At 31.5% G+C, this 21,654-nt stretch overlaps 2 protein-coding genes across 2 annotated transcripts in view; both read right to left on the bottom strand.

The window, feature by feature from the left end:
* Nucleotides 1–7,104, bottom strand: part of LOC129949303 (solute carrier family 12 member 7) — an 81,247-nt gene extending 74,143 nt beyond the window's left edge. Inside the window, exon 1 of the mRNA XM_056060684.1 lies at nucleotides 6,967–7,104. The gene's annotated coding sequence lies outside the window, so the exon portion shown is untranslated. The remainder of the gene's footprint in view (nucleotides 1–6,966) is intronic.
* Nucleotides 7,105–13,480: 6,376 nt separating this feature from the next.
* Nucleotides 13,481–21,654, bottom strand: LOC129950640 (sushi, von Willebrand factor type A, EGF and pentraxin domain-containing protein 1-like; the record flags this gene model as incomplete). Its single annotated transcript, XM_056062567.1, has 8 exons — nucleotides 13,481–15,415; nucleotides 17,997–18,156; nucleotides 18,273–18,391; nucleotides 18,459–18,573; nucleotides 18,728–18,873; nucleotides 18,931–19,253; nucleotides 19,317–19,424; nucleotides 21,496–21,654. Coding segments are annotated over 8 exons (2,046 nt in total), but the record flags the coding sequence as incomplete, so codon positions are not given.

Genomic DNA, 21,654 nt, shown 5'->3' on the forward strand with positions numbered 1-21,654 from the left:
TCATGGACCAATCTAACGTTTCAAATAAAGAATCGATAAGATTTTGCAAATTTTATGCGTTTTTTTTTTAAATTTCTCAAGCTCTTAAAAAATCACCGTTTATATTCAATAATTAAAGTTGTTTTTATCGGGTTAGGTACCCTAGCCCCAAAACAAAAATCCCCAAAACTTAATACCCAAATCTAAAATCTTCGATACCGAAATCCCCAAATCCAGAATTCCCAAAATGCTTAAGGATTTTTATTTTGGGAATAATTCAGAACGAAGTTAAGTTGTGTTTATCATTTTATTCAACAAAAACATAAGAGATTTATACTATCTACGTTCTTTTAAAATAAGAAATACATTTTGAATTCATGGTAATAAATAAACAAATGAAACAAATAATGTAGTATAGTACATATGTATTATATTAGTTTTAAAAATGCAATTTTTTTCAACCTTTGGCCGAATTGTTTTTTATTTTTAACTTCTGAGCAAGATCACGTCAAGTGGACCCCCTTTTTCCGCTTGATTATTAAATTCAGATATGAATATTTGTCCATGAAATATTTACTATGAACAATTAATCCCCAGATCGTTTTTTGAAAATTTTTATTTTAACAACATTTTTTGTTTAATGAAAATTTGTATGACATTTTATTAAAAAATCAATAAATATAAATCTATCAAAGATATTTTATTGAAACTTCAAGGATTAATAATTGTACTTTGATAAGATATATAAAATATTAAATCATTTATTAATTTTCATATTGTTAATTAACTTTTTAGTAAACAAATGAACATTTCAATGACTTTTCCCTAAAAAAACAATTTTTTTTCTCGATATTATGCATTAATAATTTAAGTAATAAAATCCGCAAAAAATTTGACTGCCCAAGATTAGATTGAACAAAAAAAATTATTTTTGACGGACGGTATGTCGGTACGGCGGGGCACAGTGGGGCACCTTGTATGGGAAACTGGGCAAAACTCTATAAAATCTAAACTAATGAACCGATTTTGATGAAATTTTCAGGAATGATAGCCAATAGCAAGACAAATGTGCACCATAAAATTCCCCCCATTTCCATTCCCACTAAAGAGAAAATAACTTTTTTTGGAGAACATATATGAAAACCAAAGATTTGTTTACCAAATTTAAAGTCTATTACGAATAAAATAATAAATTGTGAAAAAAAAAACATTTTAAAAGCATTGTATATTACTTAATAATCAGTTTTTATATATTTTGTTTGCAATTCCAAGGATAACACATGGCATTTATAATGATATAGATAGTTGGTGTTTTCAAAGCTAATCGTTTGATTTATTATAAAAAAAAGAGGCTGGGATGCGACCCACACTGATAACTTCCCATCCCGTCTACCAATTTGTCTTGCTTAAAAATTTGAAGAATTTCGTGTTGTGTTAAAAAAGTTGTTAATATTTTGCATATCATGAAATAGTTTTCTTTTAAAATTTAGTTTTGTCAACTAGACTTTTATCCCAAAACAAATTAGTACCAATTATAGTAGAATTTCTTAAAAGTTTTTATTTCTTTTTTGAAAGATATCAAGAACCGAACATCAATTTTTACCAAATTATCGTACTATTTTTTGTAGATTTAATTTTTGTATGAAAAAACGGACTGTTGGATTTTTATATAAAAATCACTGAATATCGAAAACAATATTTTCTGTAAAATAAAATAATTTTTTAGCCAGTATTTTTATTTTTTTTTACAAAAACTATCAATTCGAATTTTTTCAAAATTTTACTAAATGTTAACAACAATATTTTTTGAAAGATAAAAGTGGTTAAAAGCCAATATCTACAATTTTTGAAAATCAATCAATTTTTACCAATTTTACTGAATGTTGACAACAAAGTGTTTTGAAAGATGAAAGTAAAGCCAATATCTCAAAGTTTTGAAAAGTTATTTGAGTCGAAAATGAATTTTTACCAACTTTTATAAATATTTTTTAAGGTTTTTATTTTTTGTGAAAACACTGTCAATTCGATTTTTCTCAAAACTTTATCGAATGTTGAAAACAATATTTCTTATAAGATAAAATAAGCTTCAAGCCCAAATTTCAAGTTTTTGAAAAGATATTTGAATCGATATTCAATTTTTACGAACTTTGAGTAATGTTTTATTTTAGATTTTTATTTTTTTATAAAAAAAAAACTGTCAATTAGATTTTTCTCAAAATTTTATCAGATATCGAAAACATTATTCTTCGTTGCACAAAATTGTTTTGGAGATGAAATCATATTTCAGTCGTAAAATTTTGGAGGTGACAAATTTTTTTTTTTCAGTTTTATTGATTTAAAAAAAAACTGTTATATTGATTTTTTTCAAAAAATATACCTGTTTGGTATCACGTTACAATATATTATATAAAATTTAATTCAAGTCTCTAGCGTTTTTGGTTCGTAAGATATTTAGGGTTAACCAAAATGTTCACCTTTTTTTCAAACTGCTATGGTAAAAAAACCACCCACGCAATTTTCTTGAGAGCCCTTTCTGCATCTTTCTGCCTTATTATCTGTATAACAAAATTTATTTGAAGTCGATATCTCTTCTGGTTCTTGAGCTATGGACGACGAAAAAAACGTCGCGAACGTACGGACCTACAAACGTACGTACACACGCACGCACAGACATCTTTCTTAAAATCTTTTATTTCGACTATAGTTACCTTGAAACGTCGAGAAATGTCAACATTTTCAATTTGACAAATCGGACCCATTAAAATAACTTCCTATGGGAAGTTAATAAACTAAAAAAATAATTCAAGTAAATAAAATAAAAACAAATTATTACATTTTGTGTGCGAGGAAAATTATTATTTAGACAATCGGCAACTGACTTTAACTCTGGGTCATGTTTCCTTTTTGACGCATCCAAAAAATTGGTTTTGAACCAGAAGTAAAGTTTTGAAAAGTCGTAATCTTCTAAGCCTTTGGTTAGCTCCGAAAAGTACACTCAAATGATGAAAACAAACATACATTGACGGAGTTTGAAAAATTTGATTTGGGGATTTCGTTTGTGGATTATCGGCATGGGGATTTAAATCCTGGGGATTTTATTTTTGGAGATTTCGTACTTGGTCGTTATCCTATTTTTATCAAGATATACGGGTTAATTTCAAAATAAGCAACAGTGAGCGAGGTTAGTAGAAAGATGGGGGACCGTCTCGAAACCTACCGCGTGCTGTTGTCATGTGTTCTTACTGTCTGTTGTTCTTTCTCTTCTGTCCTTCTGTCTTGTATTAATGTGTTGTGTTGTTATCACCTTACATAGTCTAGTCGCTTAAGGTGCTGTGTTCTCTACTCTGTACATTTATGTGCTGAGTTGTGTGTAATGTAATGTAATGTAGTTTCAAAATACTGTATGGATCATAATACTGTATTTTAAATATTGTTTCTCAAAATGCTCTTTGATCGAAATATTGTAACTCAAAGTACTGTATTTCAAAATTATGTAAATCAAAATGTTATAAATAGGCTAAAAAGTAGAAATCGTTTTGATAATTTTAAAATGTGCACACTTTTGTACAATATATTTAAAACAGAATAATATTTTTAAGTATTCATCATAATAGTTTTTCATTTAAAAAATGTTTTAATATACTTTCATTAAACAATAACATGTATGCCTATGATAATTCATAAGTCTTTGAATTAGTAAAAACAAACATCTTCTTTCTTATTTTCTCTTCCTCATTTTCTTCTTCCTAATTATTTGTATCTCTCTCACACTTTAAATGAATTGTTCTTATTATAATCAACAATTGCACCAAACTAATTGATTCGTCAAAACATCCACGTTTTGAGTTACAGTATTTTGATCATACAATATTTTGTACATGCAGTATTTTGAATTAAAATGCAGTATTTTAAATGTACTGTATTTTAAATATAAGAATATTACAGTATTATGTCGGAAGCAGATCGAAATATTGTATTTGGTCAAAATTCTGTATGATACTGTACGATATTGTATGGTCATAATACTGTATGGTTAATATTCTGTACTTCAAAACACTGTATATTTGAAATACTGTGTCTCAAAATGCAGTATTCTCAAAATACTGTATCTCATAATATAGCATAATACTGGAAGTTTTGACATATCAATTATTTGGTGCAATTCTTTATGCAATTGTTGATTATGATAGAAAAAAATCTTGTACAAATGTGAGAGAGGTACAAAAAACTATGACGAAAATGAGAAAAATAAAATAAAAGGAAGACACCATTTATATTATTTTTGTTTTTATTATTTCAGAGACTTATGAATTATCATAGCAACATATTTTATTGTTAAAGGGAGTACATTATGATAAAGACAAATTATTATGATGTTTTCTTAAAAAAAGTATTCTCTTTTCAAAATTCTGTATTTTAAAATAAGGCTAAACAATACAAATCGTTTGAATAATATAAAAAAGTGAGCATTTTTTACATTGTCAAAACGACTTTTATTTTTTAGAATTACATATTTACAGCATTTTGAAACACAGAATTTTTATATACAGAATTTTGAGATACAGCATTTTGATCATGCAGTATTTTGTACATACAGTATTTTGATCCAAACAGTATTTCGACCCAACCCTATAATATCCATACAGTATTATATAGAATTTGACTAAACAGTATTTTAAAATACAGCATTGTCAATTGGATTTTCATAAAAATTGAAGTGTTCAATACATTTTTGTAAAATATGTAATAAGTTTTGAGCTAATTGCTTTATCTGTTCTCAAAATATTCAAGTTGGTAAACAATTTTTACTACCATTTAGGAGTATATTTAAATATGTAGGTACTTCAATTTGTTTGTTAAAAAAACTGCCATTTGGATTTACCTAAAATTTTTGACAGATATCAAAAACATACTTCCTCTTATCTTTTAAGCGCTTTTAATTAAAAAAGTATTGGTTTATTTTAAGTCTTTTCATTTTTCGTACTGTTCGAGCTCAAACTTATTTTTTTTAAATGTTTGTGATCATAAAATAAATAAGTGCGTTTTTTGGTACTCCATATATGGTACAGTGAGACATTTCCAACAAAACGATCCGCAGTAGCCAGATTTTTGTATTTAAAAATTGGTACAACTGAAAGCAGTTTTGTCAGTATAATAATAAAAAAAACACAAATAAAAGAAAGTTTTGTAAAAATCAAATATTAAAATTAACATAGAAAAAAAACCTACTAAAACTAGTTAAATGGACAATTTTAAAGGTAAGAAAACATCTATAAATTGAGATTCCATACAAATAAATTCATATAACATTTCTTTAAGGGAGGGGTTTGTTCGTAGACTGCTACATTAACATGTGGTGTTGAAGCGAGCTTGAAGCTCCCCTCAATTCTTTATATACCTGAACCGAGTTGAAACGAGATTGATTCCGGTCGGTTATTGGAGACGAGTCAAAATTTGTGAAGGAGTTGGTTTTACAGATAATGCGTTATGATCTGTTTATTTGCACGTTTGTGTATAAAAATATAGTTTGGGTTTAGTCAAATGGAATAAAATGCACATGGTGTAGGTAGCATAGTCTTATATGGTGTTAAACTATTCAGTTTTTCATTGTTTAAGACGAATCAAACTATCTGGCTTGCACTTTATAAAAAACATCGAAACACCGTTTGCTTTTTAGAAAGTGCTGCGAAACTTTATCATTTTTAATTCTTCTTGTGCGGTGGAAACACCAGACAGATTTATTTAATCTAAACTGAGATAAACCTTTAGTGGAATCATAGCAAACCATAAATATCTTTTCTATTGTTTTCTCATGCAAAATAAGCACAGTTAGTCCATTTTAACCAACAAGACTAAATAATGTCAACAGTAACTGATTGATTTTGTATTCCTAATGGAAAACACAAATGATTCCAAAACACAACTACTCAAAGAACACAGCCATCGAGATACAAATGCAATATCAATCGTACCAATATTTGAGAGCAAAATCACTTAAGATCAATTCGAGACTCGTATAAATGTCAAATACCCATCCATAGTAAGATTTTACTCTAACTTTTATCGATGTTATTCATACTATGGATATTGTTTTTGTTATTCGTGTAAAATCCTACTATATTGTGGATAGATTTTGCAACAAAACACGGGTAATGTTAATTATTTACATCTTTTAATTTTGATACCATCGAAACAGTAAGAAATTACAACGCCAACAATAAAAGGAAAGGAATTTTTTGACATTTGGTAGTCAGCTGTTCAAAAATTGTATCATCAACATTTTTAAAATTAAGCTTTAAATAAGCTTTGAAAAAAAGTACTTGGTATTACAATTAATAATATTGCATTCATTTTTTTCGCAAAATAAGTTCAAACATTTTCAAAATTGTAAAACCAACATTTTACAAATGGATTTTACTGATTGCTATAAAGGGCTATCACTAAAATCCAGTACTAAGAAAATTAAATTTCAGTCAAAAGCATTCTTTGTGTAAGGTATTTGAGACCTTTTAAATTCTTGTATTTCTAAAATACAGACATTTCTTTAAGAACGCTGAATTTAAATTCTAAGTATCTTGAAAATACAAGAAAAGTAATAATTCAATAAAAATGACAATTGACGACATTTTTTATCATGTACATATTTTCTAAAAGTTATTAAAAATAATATGGAATTCTGAGTATACTATTTTATCAATGTTTTTTTTTTCAAATTCCTTTATTTCCCCCTTCTGGCAGAGCTCTTTGCCCACCTCTTGTATTATCACAAACTTAAAATTTTTATCGAAACATTATCATTTAAAAAAAAAACTTGCAGCATACTTCTCGGTGGTATCGAAGATATATATACATTATACGCTTCAGAATGTGTTTATTGCACTATACCCGCAATCTTTTCAAGCGAATCCATTCCCCATTTCTTATCTTACTAACATTACACTAGCATCGTTCAAGAAAATAATAGAATTAATACAAAAATATACCAACCAATTTCATTTAATATCCGAAGTTAAATAATCCGAGAGTTATATTCTCTTAAAACTCTTTTCGTAAAGGCTACAGCAATCGAGCGGTATATTTGTCTTGAATTGTTTATGTTAGAAAACGTTCTAATGCAAAACGATACCAGCACCAACGTTGTTGTAAGATATTTTGTTTCCTCTTTATTTTCTTTTAAGATACATTCACGCAATGAATTGCAAAATAATAAAACATAACAAATAACTTCTTATAAACAAATCCGGTTTTGGTGAACTCGTAAAAACACCCTATTGATACAAATGACGCACTCAAACTGGATAGAATCAGCAAGAAAGACAGCTAGCCACATGGACTTGTCAAGCGGGGTCCGCTTTGGTGGGTTGTTTTTTGCATTGCATGTTCTGAGATCGCGTTTGGTCTCCGTGAACTATTAGCTCATAGATTGGTGTACAACGTGCTTGGGCATACTTTATTACTTGCACAGTAATTTGTTGGATTGTGATTCAGAATTATCTATTCACCTTCTACTACATAATGTTCAGATACTATCGTGCTTTAATTCTAGGCGTTCGCAGCTTAGTTCATTTCCAATTAATTAACTATGATGATGAGTTCGAAAGTATAAACATTCGGTTTTTTTGTATTTATGCTACAAATAGCAGAATGCAGATTTCAAAATACTACATTAAATTTTCTCGCGGGAATGTTTTACAGATTCAAGTTTTTTCTTTGCATTAAAAATCACCGGCTGTTAAAAATATTGCGCTTCACTTTATCTATACGGCCGGCATACTTACAGCTCTGATTGTATGGAGTTGATCAAAGGAGTTTTATTCGTAATGTTTAAATTTGTATTTTTATTTATTAGTGCCAGATAAAATTTAAGTATCGCCCGGAACCCGAAATTGGAATATCAAAACCTGACACCAAATCAATCTAGAGGTTTTTTTTTTTAATCTTATTAAATTCTCCAAATAATTGGTATACAACTATTGAAGTAGGTACGTAATAAATGATGAATTTATTGCGAATCATTTGCAAAACATTATATTATAAAGCTCTGAATTTGACAACTCTTGCTTTTGCCAATAAGAATAAATAAATATAAAGACATCTTTTGATTCAGTTTATTAATAACGAGGTAAATATATAACATTTATAATGTACAAAGAACATGAAGAATGAACTAACAAAAAATTTAAATTAATGCACAACTAGAAAATGAAAGTTTGAAATAAGTTGAATCAAAATTGATAAAGGAAGTATGCCAACCGCTGGTGCAGTGATTGGTTGGAAAATGCTAAAATATGCAAATATGGTAAATCGAAGAAATATATTTAAGTGTTTATCTGTTCTCTGTAAGATATTTTATGGCATGATTATAAATCATGTACATACATACATTATGTATATAACAATAAGCATCATTGATTATCAAATTTACAAAAAAGTTTTTTTTCAAATATAATAAGTAAGACAAATTGAGTGATGCGATAATATAATCGGAATTCACTGATATAAGATCAGAGAGAGAATGGTACCGATGCGATGTTTCGAAGAAGAAACAAAACATAAACTCTTCCTTTGGGTGGACCACAACATTAAGAGGTATGTTCCTTTTGCACTACTTAAAAATGATGCAAACAAATGCTGTTTAAGTTGGAAAATTTATTAACGTTCTTTAATAAAAGGCTGTCTAACTTATAGAAGTGCGTAGGACATGTTCAAAAAGTCAGATTCGGGATCGAACAAACGCAGACGAATTTTCAGTAAAAATATGTGGGTTGGGTTCGAAATCTTGTATGAGTCATAATACTGTATTTAAAATACTGTATCTTAAAATACTGTATTTCAAATTACTGTGTGTACAAAATACTGTATGATCAAAATACTGTAGCTCAAAATTCTGTATCTTAAAATTTTGTATACCAAAATTCTGTATTTCAAAATGCTGTACATAGGCTGACAGATAAAAATCGTTTTGATAATGGAAGAAAGTGCGCATGTTGAAATACAGAATTTTAAAAACAGATTACTTTTATAAAGAATACATCATAATATTTTTTCGTTAGCAATATGTGATTGTTACTTATAAATAATATTGCCTTGTTATTAACTTATCTATGATATAACTTATTAATGTATTCTGTTTTTTACTTGTTTAGAGTTTCAATAATTAATATAATGTACATGCGGAAATCGAGTTATGATTTTGTTGTTCTCTATAATGAAAGCATTAAAGCGGAATTTTGCAAAAAGAAGAAGAATTTTGAGAAACGATATTATCAGTTACAGTATTTTACAACACAGAATTTTGAGATACAGTATATTAACCATACAGTATTATGAATATACAGTATCATACAGTATGACACAGTATTTTAAAATACAGCATTTCGACAAGCTCGACGACGGGTTGGGGTCGAAATACTGTATGGATTAAAACATTGTATTTAAAATACTGTATCTCAGACATACTGCATTGCAAAATTCTGTATATTAAAATTTTGTATTTCAAAATGCGCATTTGTCTAGATTGACAAAATAATTTTTATTTTTAAGCCTTATTTGCAGGATTTTTAATAAACACAGATTTTTGTAAACAGAATACTTTTTTTAAGAAAGCTTCATAATAATTTTGTATTAGCACAATGTTCTAATATACTCTCTTGAACAATATCATATGTACCTATGATAATTTATATGTCTCTTAAATAATAAAAACAAAAATAATATAAAAGGTGTCTTATTTTTTTCTCTTTCTCATTTTCTTCTTCTAAGTTATTTGTATCTCTTTCACATTTGTACTCGTACATGATTTGTTTCTATCATAATCAACAATTGCATGAACAATTGCACTAATCTAATTGATCTGCCAAAACTTTCAGTATTATACAGTATTATGAGATAAAAATATTTTGACAATACAGCATTAATACGTAAAAGGCGATGATGAACCGAATTCCGCTGTAAGGGAGATAGAACCACTCAACCTAGGCGACGCAGATCAACAATTCAGCCTACCCGACCTCAACGAAGTGAAGATAGCTACATATATCTTAACTTAAGTCAAACAATGCTGTTGGGGCTGACGGCATTGCTGCCGAACTATTCAAAGCAGCAGGCGATGACTTGGTATGGAGCATGCACCAACTCATCTGCAAAATATAGTCGGAAGAAAGCGTGCCCGATGAGTGGAATCTCAGCATAGTGTGCCCGATACATAAGAAAGGAGATCCTCTAAATTGCGCCAACTACAGAAGCATCAGTCTTTTTAACATTGCATACAAGATCCTCTCTTCCGTATTATGTGAACGTCTGAAGTCGTTCGTCAACAACCTGATTGGTCCTCATCAGTGTGACTTCCGACCAGGAAAATCCACTATCGACCAAATATTCACACTACGTCAGATCTTGGGAAAACCCCAGGAACTTGAAATCGATACCCACCATCTCTTTATCGATTTTAAAGCCGCGTATGACAGCATCTTTAGCGGAGAGCTCTACAGAGCAATGTCTAGTTTTGGAATCCCTGTCAATCTTATCCGTTTGTACAGAATGACGATGGAGAATGCACGCTGCTCTATCAAGGTCGAAAAAGATCTCACCGATGCATTTGATGTCAAAAAAGTTTTTAGACAAGGCTATGCACTGCCATGAGAAGAAGATGGGTTTAGGCAAGACCAAGTATATGCTGTCATCAAAAAAGAACAATGAACAACGACGTCTTGGACAAAACGTCACCATGGACAGCTATAACTTTGAGGTAGTTAAGGACTATGTCTACCTAGGCAACACCAACTACACCAGCGTTGAAATCAAACAAAGAATAACTTTTGCAAATCGCTGCTTCTTTGACTAAGAAGGCTATTGAGAAGTTAAGTCCTCTCTGGAGCATCTATAAGACACTCATCATCCCGGTTCTTATTTATGGCGCTGAGGCCTAGACCCTTTCAAAGAAAGATAAGAGCGTCTTAGGATGCTTGGAGAGAAAAATTCTATGGGTGAATTTTGGTCCCGTATATATAGATGGAAAATGTAGGAGAAGATACAACGACGAACTGTACGGACTGTACAGCGACACTGACCTAGTTAGCAGAATTAAAATCCAACGGCTTAGATGGCTAGGTCATGAAGAGCGAATGGACATCAACGCTCCAGCCGTGAAGGCCTTCGAGTCCAATCCCTAATACGGCGCAGTAGAGTAAGACCGTGACTCAGGTGGCACACCCAGATGGGCGTGCAGTATTTTGAATTACTGAATTTTAACCATACAGTACAGTATCATACAGAATTTTTACCATACAGTATTTTGAAATACAGCATTTCGACCCGCTCCCGTAAATGCGATTAGCGTCCTCAGGCAGATTTAGCATCCATATATTTATGTAAGTTTTTATTGGTAATTTTTGATTCTTAATTGTGCTTACATTTTTTTGAAGGCAGAATAACCTGCAGGGTAGATTTGGCTAAAATTAAATTTTTTGTTGAAAATAAATTTTTATGAAAAAAAGTATTCAGTGCTGTAAAATAGAAAAAAAATCATTGAAAACGAAAATAATGATGTGCAATGAAATAAAGCCACTTTTGTAAAGTGTAATAAAGCCAATTTCCAACAGTTGGTATTATTAAATTTAAATAAATTAAAATAAAGCCAAATTCATTTAATTTCAATTTAACGATACGGTTTGTCATTAATATAAAGAAACTTTGCATACACTCAACCTCGCACATACCCAAATCCTAAATCCACCGCAAAATGTTTTCTGACAGAAATCTGTCATTGGAACTGTGTGAATCAGTTGGCCGATTTATTCCACTTTTGAACATAAAAGTATCAACTGTTCAGGAAAATGAATTTCTGTCCGGAAAATAGAAAAATAAATGTGCAATTCCACTTTTGTCCTCAAAAAAATTCTTTGTGTGATTTCCGATCGATCAGTAATTTTCATTTCTAATCAAATGGAAACACCGTCAAATATCGATTCAAACATTTTTCCGGATCGATTCCAAGTTTTAAAAGTTGGTTATTTCAAGGCACTGACAATTGATTATTGTTGTATAGCTTCTAATCCAGAAATTATTTTTACAAGTAAAGTTTTCGTTTTTTTTTTGTTTCATTATTTCAACAACTCTCGCGGGTGCCATATCAGATTTTTATCTGATGTTTATGAATATTTAGTGACTACTTAAAATTGCATTTAAGTAGGCCTACACAAGTTCTGCAGAATTGGTGTGCTCACTAAGGCAACAAAGCAGAAAGATGGATTCAACTAAGGCCGATTTTTTACGTTTATAAAAATACGAGTACGAGGTAAGGCAATTACTCGTAAGTTCCGGGAATTTGTCAATAAAAAAGAAGAAAATGAAGTTTTAGGAAACTTTACAATAATCTCCCTTTAACTCTACACAACGATTCCAACGTTTCTTCAATGATTGGAAGCACCCTTGGAAGTCCTCCGAAGTTAGCCCGTTTAGCACCACGGTTATAGCTTCTTGGACCTTCTGTACTCCGCCATGATGAGTTCCCTTGAGGGGCGTCTTCGTCTTGGGGAATAGAAAAAAGTCGCAGGGAGCAATATCGGGGCTATTGCCACACCTCGTATGTTAATCTATTTTTGACCAAAACATATTTCAAGATTTGAATAATTATTTGTGGAGTTCAAATATCAAAAATCGGATCAAGAAAAGAGTTCTAAAACATTTACAAATATGTAGAATTTCAAATGAAGCAATTAAACATTCATTTAAAAACATAAAACCAGAAATTTAAAATATAAACTCAAAGTACGAAAAATGGGCAACAGAAAGAGATTTCAGCGTATATGAACATTTTTAAATTGTACACGTATATTTCGTTCATGAGCAACTGAAGTCAATAAAATATTTATTTGTTAATATTAAGTTTTTAACTTAAAATATCGCACTGGATTAAAAGCAGATGCAAGCTGCTAAGTGGCTCTTGGAACTGCACAGTTGAAGTTCACTCTACAGTCTTTATGAACAAAATATTTGTTCTATAAAAGAAGCAATTGTTTCAATAGAACTTACAGTAGTTGACACCACTCATTACCATAACGGATAAGTGAAGTAAATTATCAATTGACATCAGCAATACGGCTGCTAACACTAATTGGAAAATTTGCTACGTGGAACCGTATTTTCTACGCCTACGTAAAAATTATGACATTTCATCCTAAATTACTGTCCAATTCACGATGCTCTAAGGACTAAACGGTTGATGCTCATTCACCTAAATCAGTTAAATGTTAAGCAGCAGAAATCGAAGGTGAGTTTTTGTTCGTGAATAGAGGTCCACCCCTTATTATCCGTGTACGGGGGATTCGTGAGTACTGTAAATATATACATAGTACATTCACTTATGGAAATAATGTTCTTAAGCTTTAGGTAAGGTTTTTCAAAATAAGTAAATAAACAAATTCCACTAAGTATGTTAATTTTTACCACATTAAGTTATTTAACAATAACGTTTGAAGATTGCTTAAATAAAACACACTCATCTTTACATTTGATTTTTATTAAGTTTAAGTAACGGTTCATTATAAAGATTAAATAAATGTCATATGATATGGAAGTAACACACAAATTTGTATCAATTTTACAATATTTTTTAACAGCTTTATAATAATTTGTAAAGATATTTCAATTCAGTAAAAGTATTATTGTACATTGCCGACCGTTTGTTCTAAGATACAACACCGGGTTTTAACATTGTAGCTTAACATTATAATTTAACATATAATAATTGAAACATAAACTGATATAGTTTTAAGGAAGTTTTAACTTATCACATGTGATATCATCTAACTTGAGTTATTTAACAGATTGCATATGGTCATAGACACTGCAGGTTTTAATAATTTTTACTGTCAATATATTTAATCTGATTTATTATTTAATATTCCAAAAACATGACAAATTAATAATTAGTCTTAACGAATTGAACATCGGTTTTAAAGAAATTAATAGTTTTAATTAAATGAACAATTAGAATTGATTTGAAATTTTACTGCATTTGAAAATTCAATTAAAGAATTTTGACAGCGTTGTAAAACCAATCGGTTGAAACCAAAAATTACCAAATAATACAGATATTGACCTTAAAGATACCAACCAAAAATAGAACTGCAATTCCAACTTAAAAGCAGAAGCCGGCAATATTTTATTTTAATAACACAACAGTCTCTATATAAAACTACATAGCTGTTTCAATGAAGAAGACTTGACTTTTAGTTAAGATATAACAACTATCCCTATTAAAACAGAGTCTTATTCTTACATTTTAGTTGAATCGATATTATAATATTCAAAACTATGTTCCCTATTCCTAATAATTTTATCATTTTATGCTGGAAAAAAGTATTTTGATATAATGTCATATCTTTTGCTTTAAAGCACATTGTGATCTTCCTTTCTTATTAAAAGTGGAATAAAACTTGCTTCTTCAGTACGATTACTTAACTTTTTTTCACAAAACCTCAAAAGTTATAAGACTTAAAACGTGTGGTTGTATCATCACTAATCCTTCGAAAGCATTCGGCTTTTATTGACAGTTTCCAAACTAATACACGTTGGGATTGCATTAGACCATTTTCCATTCTTTAAACACTTAACCATAGTTGCTCCTCGAAGCTCTAATCCAACGTCACAAGAAAATGTTATACTTTCCCCAATGGTATAGTAGAATTTAACTGAAGACATGCGTCCACTTATGACAGTACCAGGATACGAACATGCCTGGACACATTTCGGTAGTCCACCAGACCATCTTCCACTGTCCTGACATGCAATTATTGGTTGCCCTTGCATCATGAACTCTGGATTACAATTAAGCTGTACTACGTCACCTGCTCTATAAGGTGCTGAACCTTGGGCATAACCATTTTCCGGGGCACCGGGATCATCACACTGAACTTCGACACATGTTGGAAAAGGAAGTGCCCATTCACCCGTGGGCAAGCAAATAGATTCAATTGGGCCTCGTAGTCCATACCCTGATGAACAAGAAAATGAAGCTCTGCCTCCAACTTCTCTGGATAAAACTGCAACACGTGGAGTACTTTTATTTTCTATATGCATGTTAATATCCCCGCATTCAATGCTCTCACAAACTGGCAGAGGAGCACTCCAGTTACCGCTAGGAAGACAAATTATTTCTGAAGCTCCAATCAAGGAGTTTCCATTTGCACATGAAAGATTTACTCTGGAACCCATTTTCGTGTCATTTATATTTATAATCAATCCGCGTCGCACAGGAATAGCAGGACATGATATTATTTTGACTACCACTTCAATTGAATGCTCGTGTCGAGCTGGAGTTTGGCATGTAAAAATTCCGGAATCTCCTTCTGTTGCTTCTATGATACTTAGCCTGTACTCCAAGCTAGAATCACGACCTTCATCAGCATCCGTAACCCAACCTTCAGGATAAGTCCTAAAACATAAAAGAAATTTATTTTAATTCCGTGAAAAGCCGAGTAAGTAAGTAAGTAAGAAAAGCCGAGTATCATTATAATTTGTAACTTCAAAATATAAAAACCTAATTTGACATTTTTGATTAAATAATATCCGGATTATCAGTCTTAGGTCAGTTTATTCTCAAAAATACAATGGGGTATAAACCTAAAAGAAGAACGAGTCAGGTAAGTTTCTGAGATCAATTTATAATTTGAAATCCCTCAATGAATGCTTAATTCCAGATAGCTAACAAAATAAAATGGAAATAACATCAAAAATTATGTAATGTAAGTAATGTTGCTAAACTAAGTTTCCCAAACATTACACAGTTTAAGAAATATTATTTTACTAAAAGCGAACAGTAAATAAAATTAATTTTCAGAAATACAAAAAATATTGTTTCATTTATTTAAATTTCAGCCGTAGTAAAACTTTCCGACTAACATCACATGTATGCGACATCCACAGGCGCAAAATGGCTGCGTTCAATCTCAGACAGATAGGGTATTCGGATACTTTTTTGTTAGTGTTTTACGTGTAAAATAACAGCTGATAAAAAACAGCTGAGATGTCAAAAAAGGTATCTGAAGAACAGCTGATTCAACACATGGTTGAATTTCAAGAAACTGGAACATTGATTTCAGCTGTTTTGTATTTGTTGGTTAACAAAAAGATACAAAATGTTAGTTGAAGTTGTATTTGAGGATGTTCTGTACATAATAGACGATGAAGAAGCTACTTGCCTCCGAATTTTAGAAGCTTATCTCTTATTTATTTAATATTTACGCACCTATCAATCCATCATCGTCCGACGAATCAGTTGAATTATCCATTAAATGTTTTATCTTACAACAGTTTTTGTTAACAGATGAAAGTTGTTTTTATTTTTTTTGACAGCTATCTCAATACAGCTATTCAACTCGATTGTAGTGTTTACATGATAAAACTTGGAAAGTGAATTTAATTTGCCGTATTAAATTAAAATCAAAAGATTCTATAAGAATAACTTATGTTAAAGGTCGTTTTAAAAGATTCTAACATAAACATACATTTGTAGAATATCACATTTGATAACAAAAAAAACATCATCTATGGACCATATCTCTGATTTGTAGTGTTTATTAAATTTTTCACCTTAAGCCTAGTACGCTGCTGATGCGAAACGAAAATTCCCATATAAAAATGACATGACGAAATCATAAACGAAAAATTTTGCTGTGCTTTTCGTTTTTCAGTAGTAGTACCCGTAACATGATGGTTAGTGCGTTGGACTGTCATGCAAGAGGTATTGGGTTCAATCCCTGCCTGTGCCACCATAATTTAAAAAAATAATTTTCGCGAGTACTGCCTCTTGCGAGGAATTGACAATTCCTTCAAGAGTAATTCTTGTCATGAAAAAGTGCTTTCTCAAACTAGCCGTTCGGATTCGGCCTTAAATTGTAGGTCCCTTCCATTCCTGACAACAGTACTCGCACACAGGAATGGTTGAGAGTTGTAAGTCCAAAAAATAAACCGAAGAAAAAAAATTGATTTCTCTTCGGAGGAAAAAAAGAAATAGGCGTCGTTGGTCGAAGCCAGTGAAGTTATTTTGAAGTTGGAACATAGGCTTCACAAAAATAATCTAGCCGTTGCGAGCCTCTGGAGTAATAAATGCTCAACAAAATGTTAATAAATAGAATTCTTTTGCACTTTTGTTAACCAGCAGCTGACTGTTAGAACTTCTCAATTGTTTTTGACAGCTGAAAGAACTCTCCTCAAATATTTTTCCACTGCGGTTTTCGTTTTCATTTTGCTCTGCACTAGGAGACCGCCGAAAAAATTCGTTTCACTTCAGCTGCGTACTAGGCTACGATGAAATTTTGTACTCCATACTAATAAAAATAAACATTCTATTGGTTTTATGACTCTATGTCTATCTGGCTCATTATCCTTTTTCGGATAAAATTGAATAAAAAATGGTGTTGGAGAGCTTTACTTTGACGAGTAATTTTGTTTAAACCAAAAATAATAATAACTGTATTCTGCATTCTTTTAAATTGATGTCTAACTTTTCTTTTTTTATTATTATTTTAAATCTCCACTTCTACTCTGGCAAAATTTTGATTTCAAATAACTGTTAGAATCTATAACTTTTAACCGCGGCTTGACAACAGTTGAAAAGCTTTGATAAGCAGTGAAAAGTCTTCAACTAGTAATAAGACTTGGAAGTAGTTAGAAGTCTTCAATACATTGAATACATTTGAAATGCTTTAAGAATTCAAATAATATAATATAATAATAATACCATTATATTGCATTCTTTTTAAAATCAGAGTTGAACGAAGAAATGTCGAAAAAATAAAGTTTGTTTTTTCTTTTGTCAATTAGTGTACAATGTGGTTAAGTTTTTTAACAGAACAGAAGCCCACCCCAACTGAATTCTGAAACAAAATGTCTCTATGCCCAGTCAGATATTTTGTTTTACAGTGATTGCATTCAACGCGGAATTTATTATTAATTAATAAATTGCATAAAGAAAACATTTCTAGTATTATTTTTGAAAAATGTTGATTATTTACCTAAATGAATTGCTTACATTCCATTTGGGATTTCCAAACCTCCTCATCCAAAGGCACTCCATGTGCAGGGTAGTTCCAGGATAAACTATAAGTTTTCCATCGTTACTTTGTGCAATTGGTCCGTTTTGGTGGCGGAATAATATAGTTGGGGGTTTTTCCACTAAAAAATATTAAGATTTATATAGCGTAGATATGAAAGTTTATTTATTTAAAAAATTATATAATCATTAAAATATTAAGTGCATACAAAATGTTGTCTTTAAAAATCGCCCATACTTGCATAATCGTTTTCCTGGTTCAATCCAAAGCATGTTGGCTGATTTGTTGTCCATTCAGAATGTATACAAGTTCTTTCCTTATTTCCCACCATTGCATATTTTCCAATGTCGGCACATCTGAGTTAAAATTAAATAAAAATAAATAAAGTTTTATTAGCTTGAGTTTAAACGATAGTAAAACAACCTTGATATTATTGTTGCACCAGGTGGAAACTCAACTATGTCTTCTCTTATTTCCAAATCATTATAAAAACTTACAACGTTCCGTTCATTATTGTGAAAGAGGCATGTTCCATTTGCTATTTTTGAAATTGTAAATTATAAAAGAATGTTTTTTAATCTTTTTGTCAAAATGAAAACTACAATTAATAAGAGGATTATTTTTCAGCATACTTAAGCTTTAAAATAACTCCTCTTTTACCAAAATGTAAAAGATCAAAGTTTATAACTTACCACAGCTGTAAGAACGTCCAATCCAATTACCATTTTCGCAAATGATTTTCCAAGTATTTCTTTCATTCGAAACACTAGCAATGCAGTTAAAAAATATTTCCGTACCGTTGGGATATCCTTCATCGTTTTCGGGTTCTTCATTGTTCCTTAAAACAGTTTTATGAGAATACTCGGATATTTTATTGTTTGTATAATATGTTTACTTATAAACAAGTGCTCCTTCTACTTTATTTGGAGGCCCACAATATCTTGCTTTTCTAGGAACGTCCGCAACAATATCATTTTTGATCAAGCTAGTTTTGCTTAAACTATCCAAGGGCGGTTGGGATTTTTCTGAACTTTCAATAGATTTATCTTTGCTTGGATATTGATCAGATGATTTTCTTAGACGATTTGAACAATTAAAGGTTGTGGGCCAAGTTTTTCCTCGATAGCATGTTACCAAAATTGTTTTGTTTACCTTTGATATGCAATGAGCGGTTATTTCACTCTCGTGAGCTATTGTCAAACCGGCCCGATAGCCTCCCTTTAAAGAGAAAACAAAATTATTAATTTCGTTACAGATTTGGGTTTTGTGCATTTAACTGACCTCATAAAATATGACATCAGAGTACGGCAGTACACATGGCGAGGAAATACAAATTGGAAAGTTACTGACGGACCATTTTCCTCTAAAACAATGCAAAAGTGAAGGTCCCTTTCAATATAAAATAAGAAATATTAATCAAAAAGAAGAAAAAATGGTTTCTTTAGCATATATTCAAATTTGTGAATCTTTTACGTTTGTATCTTTTCTAGGGAAACAATTTTAATACAGAGAAGAGATCTAATTTAAATTATATGGAATGGACAATACTTTTGGACTTGCCAAATACGAAAGAAAACAAACGATATTTTTCCATAAAAGGAGGCATACAATGGCTGCGTTCAATCTATGGCAGATAGGGTATCCGGTCACCTTTTTCTTTGTGTTTTACGTGTAAGGGAGCAGCTCATTCAACACAGCTGGGATGTCAAAAAAGGAATAGAAAGGTATCCAAGAATTTCTGGTTTATGTGGGTATCTGACAGAACCCGAAAATCGGGCTCAAATTTGTATGTTTTTGATATATTTCAATATATTCTCGGTATCGTTATGATGAAAAATGTGAATTCAATTTAAATTGTTTTATTTTTCAATATAATCTCCCCTAACATCAATGCATTTGTTACATCTTGAGACAAGCCTTTTTAAACACTCAAAAAAATAAATTTCCTCTTTCCCTGCAAAAAACACACATTTATTGCCGACTTTAGTTTTTCATCATCCGAATGTTGGATTTCTTCGAAACCACAATCTCGCGCAGCAGCCTTGGAAACTCGCGCCATATGAACAGGAGCGTTTTCATGAAGAAGCAACACACCCGCTGCGAGTTTACCCCGTCTTTTCTTTTTAATTTCCTCCCGCAAAGTATGCAAAGTGGAAGCGCAGGATATGGCGTTGATGGTTTCACCTTTTTTTTGTACTCAATGACCAAGATTACCTTTTAGTCCCAAAAAACTGTGGCCATGAGTTTTACGGCAGACGGAGTGACTTGGAACTTTTTTAGGGTGTCTGTTCCTTTTGTATGCCACTCCATGGACTCTTGTTTGCTTTTCAGGGTCATAGTGGTGAACCCACGTTTCGTCCCCAGTAACAATTCGATCCATAACACCGTCCGCGTTCTCACTACACATCTCCAGTCGAAGCTTGGTGATCTCTGCCATCATTTTCACCTTTATTCGGGCATCCTCGAGAACAAGTTTTTCGACTTCTTTGATGATTTCTCCCGTACAAGCACTAGCCGGGGCGCCGGCCGGAGCGGGGGTCGTCTTCAACGCTCTCCCTGCCTCTCTTGAACTCACTTGACCACTTTTGCACAGTTGATAATGAAGGTGCGGAACAATGGTAAACAGCCACCATCTCTTCATGAATAGTTTTTTGACTTTTTCCTTGCTTAGTGAGAAATTTAATTACAGCGTAATGCTCAATTTTCAAAATCATCGTTTCAGTTGCCATTATGATTCTGTTTAACTAGAGATGAAACGCGAAATAATAATCACATTTATATGAAATTTTACATGAATGCACTAAAATAATAAATATATATAACCACAGCTTCACCCCGATACCAAGAATATATTGAACGCCCCTCTAAATCCGGTGAATTATTAAAATTAATAATTGAACACTTTCAAATGGGGTGGCGCAACAGTCCGTTGTGAACCAGGGCCTAGTGACTTACAACTCTCAACCATTCCTGTATGCGAGTACTGTTGTCAGGAATGGAAGGGACCTACAATTTTAGGCCGAATCCGAACGGATAGTTTGAGAAAGCACTTTTTCATGACAAGAATTACTCTTGAAGCACTTGTCAATTCCTCGCAAGAGGCAGTACCCGCGAAAATTATTTTTTTTTTAAATTAAGGTGGCACAGGCAGGGATTTAACCCAAGACCCCTTGCATGACAGTCCAACGCACTAACCATCATGCCACGGGTACTGCAAAATTGAACACTTTATTTTACAATAATTTTGGACCTTGTTCGGACCTCGAAATCTACCCTACCAACACTGGATTGAATGCAACAAACACAGTTCTTGCCACACACGACGAGTTGTCTCATTCGAACTAAATTACCATAGAATTAAACAATTGGGAAATCCAAGTTGTCAATAACTTCAGTTCAATTTTTAACAATCAATTATTCAATATGGATTATTAAATTAAATACATATGTAAGTACGTACCTGAATATTAAACCCACGCTCACATTCCACAGTTACATATTGATTGGATTCAACTTCTTTTTTTGATAACAACTGGCCACCGTTCGATTCATTGTATATTACTCTACCATTTTCCAATCTGGGAACTTTACAACTTGCTGGTGATAGATGAACATGCAA

The sequence above is a fragment of the Eupeodes corollae genome, chromosome 3 (assembly GCF_945859685.1).
Source record: "Eupeodes corollae chromosome 3, idEupCoro1.1, whole genome shotgun sequence".
Taxonomy (NCBI): domain Eukaryota; kingdom Metazoa; phylum Arthropoda; class Insecta; order Diptera; family Syrphidae; genus Eupeodes; species Eupeodes corollae.